This window comes from Giraffa tippelskirchi, chromosome 5, assembly GCF_054371585.1.
Source record: "Giraffa tippelskirchi isolate mGirTip1 chromosome 5, T2T-mGirTip1v1.2.pri, whole genome shotgun sequence".
Taxonomy (NCBI): domain Eukaryota; kingdom Metazoa; phylum Chordata; class Mammalia; order Artiodactyla; family Giraffidae; genus Giraffa; species Giraffa tippelskirchi.
In genome coordinates this window covers 69,391,335-69,397,334 of record NC_137279.1, presented here as the reverse complement: position 1 = coordinate 69,397,334, position 6,000 = coordinate 69,391,335, and the positions used below count along the sequence as shown (strand labels likewise).

Here is a 6,000-nt window from a genome sequence, read left to right as displayed (position 1 = left end):
CAAAAACTCCTGGAATTTTCTAAGTGATAGGAGTGCCTTTTGTTATCATACTTGATTTAATGTTAACAAGCCAACTGATGGAGACAACTTTAAGATGAAGGCTAGTTGCCAGAAACAGCAAAGATGTGATTAGGAACTGAGACTTTCAGTACCTGCTCACCTCCCTGCCTCCAGGGAAGGAAGAGGGGCTGAAGACTGAGTTTCATCATGTGGTTAATGATTTAATTAATCATGCCTGCATAATGAAACTTTGATAAAAATGTTGAAGAATGAGGCTTAGAGAGGCTCCTGATTGGTGAACATATGTACCTGGAGGGTGGTGCCTTCAGACTCCATGGAGTCAGAAGCTCCTGTGCTTAGGACTCTCCCAGATTTGCCCAGTGTACTTTTTCATTTGCTGTTCTTTTGCATTCTTTATATTCAAATGGTAGTCCTTAAATATAACACTTTCATGAGTTCTGTGAGCTTTCTGGAAAATTACTGAAATTCAGGGAGTTGTGGGAAACCCTAGATTTGTAGCTGGATGGGCAAGAGGTGCTATTGGATTGGAGACACCGAGTACTTGGAGCTTGTAGCTGAAATGAGAGCAGTCTTGTGTGAGTGAGTCCCTACTTTGTGGGATCTGAGCCAATTCTGAGTAATGAGTGCTAGAACTGAATTGAATTGACATCTGTTGGTGTCAGAATGGCTCAGATGGTAAAGAATCTACCTGCAGTTCAGGAGACCTGGATTCGATCTTAGCTCAGGATGGTCCCCTGGAGAGGAGAATGGCAACCTACTCCAGTATTCTTGCCTGGAGAATCCCATGAACAGAGGAGGCTGGCAGGCTACAGTCCATGGGGTCACAAAGAGTCGAACATGACTGACCAACTAACAACACTTTCATAAAGGGTCATGTCAATAAATTATATACTGCTATGTAGTCAATCATAGAGCAAACTAATACCTATTGGAAATAGCTCCTGGGAAAAATAGGCAAGAATGTCAGTTATTTTTAGCATATTCACTGTGTAAAAGCAAGAAGGCAAGATTTTACATATTCTCAATTTAAATTCAAGCCACTGAATATTTACTGAGCATCTACTATGAGCCATATTCTTTGCTCACTGCAGGAAGTTATGAATTTGAATAAAACACATAGAATTTTTGGTTTGATGGGAGACATAGATATATAGGAATGAATAAAACCACATTGCCTTATGCTTTCTTTTTTCCTCTTCAAACAATTTGGACAATTTTTTTTATTCATAATCTAAGTGCTAGAATGGCTGAATGGGAATTTGGTGCTATCTTCATGATTCATTAGGAAAATTTCTCATCCAATTTTTAAGAGAATATTTACCTACCCCTATTGGTGCAGAAAGAATTTGAGGTGATTATGAATTAGTTTCTATTGCTTTTAAATGTGATATACCACTGTCTGACCTAGACGAGTGATGATACATGATTTCCCTGGATGTCTCTCTCTCTCTCACACACAACTGTTTTAATGTACAAATGTATTTTAAGAATGTGCATAGCGTGGTTAAGTCTTGGCGCTATCACTGCTGGGGCCCGAGTTCACTCCCTGGTCAGGGAACTAAGATGCCATGGTGTGGCCAAAAAAGAAAAACAAACAAACAGACTGAAGAATGTGCATAGTTTATGATTTCACACCATAGGTTCAAAGTTGCCATAGATTGAATGCTTGTGTCCCTCTAAAAATTCATGTTTAATTCTTCAACATCCTTTCTTTATTATAAGCCCACATGTTTCTCAGAAGCTTCCAATTTTCCAAATTTCTCAATTCTCTGGAGCATCAGGGCCTTCAGGGGAGAACAGGGTGCAGGCAGCCATTTGTGTGTCTTGTTTGCAGAGTACATATTTCTAAGTTATAAGTTGCATGGTTGGAGTCCCAGTTTGCCCAGCACTCTGGTGTATGGCTATTGTCTCAGTATACTGACTAGGTGCGACTGTGAAGAGGTCCTGATTTGGATGATAAACTACATCTATCATCCTATTTCTAAGGCAAGGACCATGTGTATCTTAGTAGAGGAGTGTAATAACTACCTCGAAGACATTGCATTCTTCCCTAAGACAAGGACGTGGGTCTCGCACACCCCAAACTCCTTCAGCATGAGCTTGCCTTGGGTTGACTCAAGGGTGTTAGAGGACATGGGCCTAAGTTCGCCTTGAGTTCTCATAAGCATGATGGATTCCTGGAGTGTCCAGCCAATGCAACCCCTCTAAGCTACCACTGAGACTGAAACAGACATGTGTGCATGTGTGCGTGTGCTCATGTGGGTCTGTGTTCACATGTGTGTGGGGGGTGTGGTAGGAATCTACTCTTTCCAGAAAGAAGAAAACTGGAAATGCAGAGAAATGTTCTTTATTACTGGAACTGCCTCCTTCTGTTTGCAATACGAAGAAGAAATGAAAGAAAGGGAGATCAATTTAAAGCCACGATGACTCAGGGTCCCCTGTCTCCTCAGTTCCTAAGCACGCACTACAGTGAGAAGCTCTAATAGGAAACCTATTCTGGAAGAGATACACATTCAGAGCTGCTTTGCCACCCCTGAGACTCTTTCCTAGGAAAGCTCTAAGCAGGATACACAAAACCTTATCAACTCGTTGAAGACGCTTGTATTTTACTATGAGGGTTTTCTGTACTTGAATTCCAAAGGTCACTCCCTGGTCAAGCAACTTTGTGAGAAGAAAGCCAGAGTTAGTTCGGCCAGGATATGAGAATTTGGAAAGAAGATTTGAGGGCTGTTGGTGAATTAGAGTAGGGGTGGAGAGAAAGAGGGAGGAAAAGCGTGGAAAAGAAGAGAAGATGTCATGTAAAGAATGGTAGGAAAAGCCACTAGATTTGGTGTTACAGTATTACTATGTGTTGGGTCTGGGAAAAAGAATCAAGGCATGTAGAAGAATTGTAGTTGAGAAAGTACAGATAGAAACCATTAATGGATGCCAATAAAATCCTTGATTTTTCTTCACCTCCCACACTGTTCTAAGTCCAACCATGTTATCATCTAATTCCATGTGGCACGGGATGGACACAGTTTAAAGAAACCACAATTTCTTCCAGAAACAAATGTCTTCTTCCAACAAAACCATATGTTCACAATAGCAAACCAAATGGCAGAGATAGGTAAGACCAAGGGTATTTACCTCTTCATATAAATGCTATCAACTTTATGCAACAAATTTTCTTTAGATGTAGACAAGTATTGTAAGTAGAAAAGATTTATTCCTTTGTTCAATAAAACTTTATTGACTGTCTGTGTGTCAGGCATTTGGCACAACTTAAGAACCACGTGTGGTACCAGATTCATAGGAAATCCTACCTATTTCTGTAGTAAGACAGTTTATTCGGAGCATGTCCAAACTGCCTATCTAGATGGTTCAAATAAGCATTGTTGACACCAAGGCTAATAAGTCAGTGACTGCATTGTGATGTAATGCAAATCACTGATACCAGGACACAGATACCAAGGGGGCACCACTTGCATATCCTTCCTTCTCCCTACATTTCAAGTCAGGATGTCCTATACTCTGGACAGTCTTCTCAACTAGGAGACATGATAGATGTGGTGGAGTAACTCCTCTTTCTCCCTGACAGGGCTGATGCTGAGCCCAGGCTTACCTGTCTGTCCAGGGAAAGCCCAGGAGTCCAGTTGTCCTAGCACCCTAGATAACAAGCAGCAGCAGTGGCCCCGTTTATCTCCAAGACCCTCTCTGTCAACAGTATGCCTTCCCACCCATTCCTAAAATGATGGAACTGGAGCCATCTCTTCCCCTGAGATCTCCCAAATTTTCTGCATTAGAAGATTGGAGTCCCCTTCCAATGCATCAGAGAGTGAGGATTCATGTTTTTATTTGCTTTGCTGTGTCTGTCTTTCCCGTATAGGGTAAGCTGGCAAAAAGAGAAATGAGCATTCTTGAGGTTAACACTTGAGACAAGGTGAAGTTTCATTCTTAAGAAATTTGTTCCAATCTTACACAAATATTTGCTCTTAAGCATTTATTAGTGGGCAATAATAGCAACAGATTTATTTCAAAAGAAGCCCTCATACACCATTATACACACAAACACATGCTAATTTTTTTTTAACTGTGGTAAAAGTCATATAATATAAAATATACTACTTTAAGCATATTTAACTGTACAGCTCAGTGATGACACTAAGTACATTCACGTTGTTTTGCAGCACTCACCATCATCCATCTCTGGAATTTTTCACCTTCCTAAACTGAAACTCTGTCTCCTTTAAACACTGACTCCCCATACCCCTCGTCCTCCCACCCCTTGACTCCTGGCATCTACCAATGTTCTTTCTGACTATGAATTTGACTATTCTAGGTACCTCATGTGAGTGAAATCAAACAGTATATTTTGCAGCTACTGTATATTGGAATGCATTTTTAAGGTTCAGTTCAGTTCGGTTCGGTTCAGTTGCTCAGTTGTGTCTGACTCTTTGCAACCCCACAGACTGCAGCACGCCAGACTTCCCTGTCCATTACCAACTCCCAAATGTTGCTCAAACTCATTTCCATCAAGTTGGTGATGCCATCCAACCATCTCATCCTCTGTTGTCCCCTTCTCCTCCTGCCTTCAATCTTTCCCAGCATCAGAGTCTTTTCCAGTGAGAGAGTTCTTCACATCAGGTGGCCAAAATATTGGAGCTTCAGCTTCAGGATCAGCCTTCCAATTAATAATCAGGGTTGATTTCCTTTAGGATGGACTGATTTGATCCCTTTGCAGTCCAAGGGACTCTCAAGAGTCTTCTCCAACACCCACAGTTCAAAAGCATCAATTCTTTGGTCCTCAGCTTGCTTTATGGTACAACTCTCACATGCATACATGACTTCTGGCAAAACCATAGCTTTGACTAGATGGACCTTTGTCAGCAAAGTAATGTCTCTGTATTTTAATGTGCTGTCTAGGTTGGTCATAGCTTTTCTTCCAATGAGCAAGTGTTTTTTAATTTTATGTATACAGTCACCATCTGTAGTGATTTTGGAGCCAAATGAAAAAATAAATAAATAAAGTCTCTCACTGTTTCCATTGTTTCACCATCTATTTGCCATGAAGTGATGGGACTGGATACAAAGATCTTCACTTTTTGAATGCTGAGTTTTAAGCCAACTTTTTCACGCTTCTCTTTCGCTTTGATCAAGAATCTCTTCAGTTCATCTTCAAATTCCTGCCATAAGGGTGGTGTCATCTGCGTAACTGAGGTTATTGATATTTCTCCCATCAATCCTGATTCTAGCTTATTGTTCATCTAGCCTGGCATTTCACATTATGTACTCTGCATATAAGTTAAATAAGCAGGGTGACAATATGCAGACTTGACGTACTCCTTTCCCAATTTGGAACTAGTCTGTTGTTCCATGTCTGGTTTTAACTGTTGCTTCTTGACATGCATACATGTTTTGCAGGAGGCAAGTAAGGTGGTATGGTAGTCCCATCTCTCGAAGAATTTTGCACAGTTTATTGTGATCCACACAGCCAAAGGCTTTAGTGTAGTCAATAAAGCAGAAGTAGATGTTTTTTATGTAATTCCCTTGCTTTTTCTATGATCCAGTGAATGTTGGCAATTTAACCTCTGGTTCCTCTGCCTTATCTAAAACCAGCTTGAACATCTGGAAGTTCATGGTTCACATACTGTTGAAACCTGGCTTGAAGAATTTTGAGCATTACTTTGCTAGCGTGTGAGATGAGTGTAATTGTGTGGTAGTTTGAACATTCTTTGTTATTGCCTTTCTTTGGGATTGGAATGAAAACTGATCTTTTCCAGTCCTGTGGCCACTGCTGAGTTTTCCAAATTTGCTGACATATTGAGTGTGCAGCACTTTAACAGCATCATATTTTAGGATTTGAAATAGCTCAGCTGGAATTCCACCACTTCCACTAGCTTTATTTGTAGTGATTCTTCCTAAGGCCCTTTGACTTCAGACTCTAGGCTGTCTGGCTCTAGGTGAATGATCAGACCATCATGGTTATCTGGATAGTGA

General features: G+C 40.7%; 1 protein-coding gene across 1 annotated transcript in view; it reads left to right on the top strand.

The window, feature by feature from the left end:
- Positions 1-3,458: 3,458 nt before the first annotated feature.
- Positions 3,459-6,000, top strand: part of LOC145505076 (potassium channel subfamily T member 2-like) — a 40,175-nt gene continuing 37,633 nt past the window's right edge. Inside the window, exon 1 of the mRNA XM_081486784.1 lies at positions 3,459-3,838. Coding sequence (XP_081342910.1) covers positions 3,752-3,838 — 87 coding nt within the window. The 5' untranslated portion in view covers positions 3,459-3,751. The remainder of the gene's footprint in view (positions 3,839-6,000) is intronic.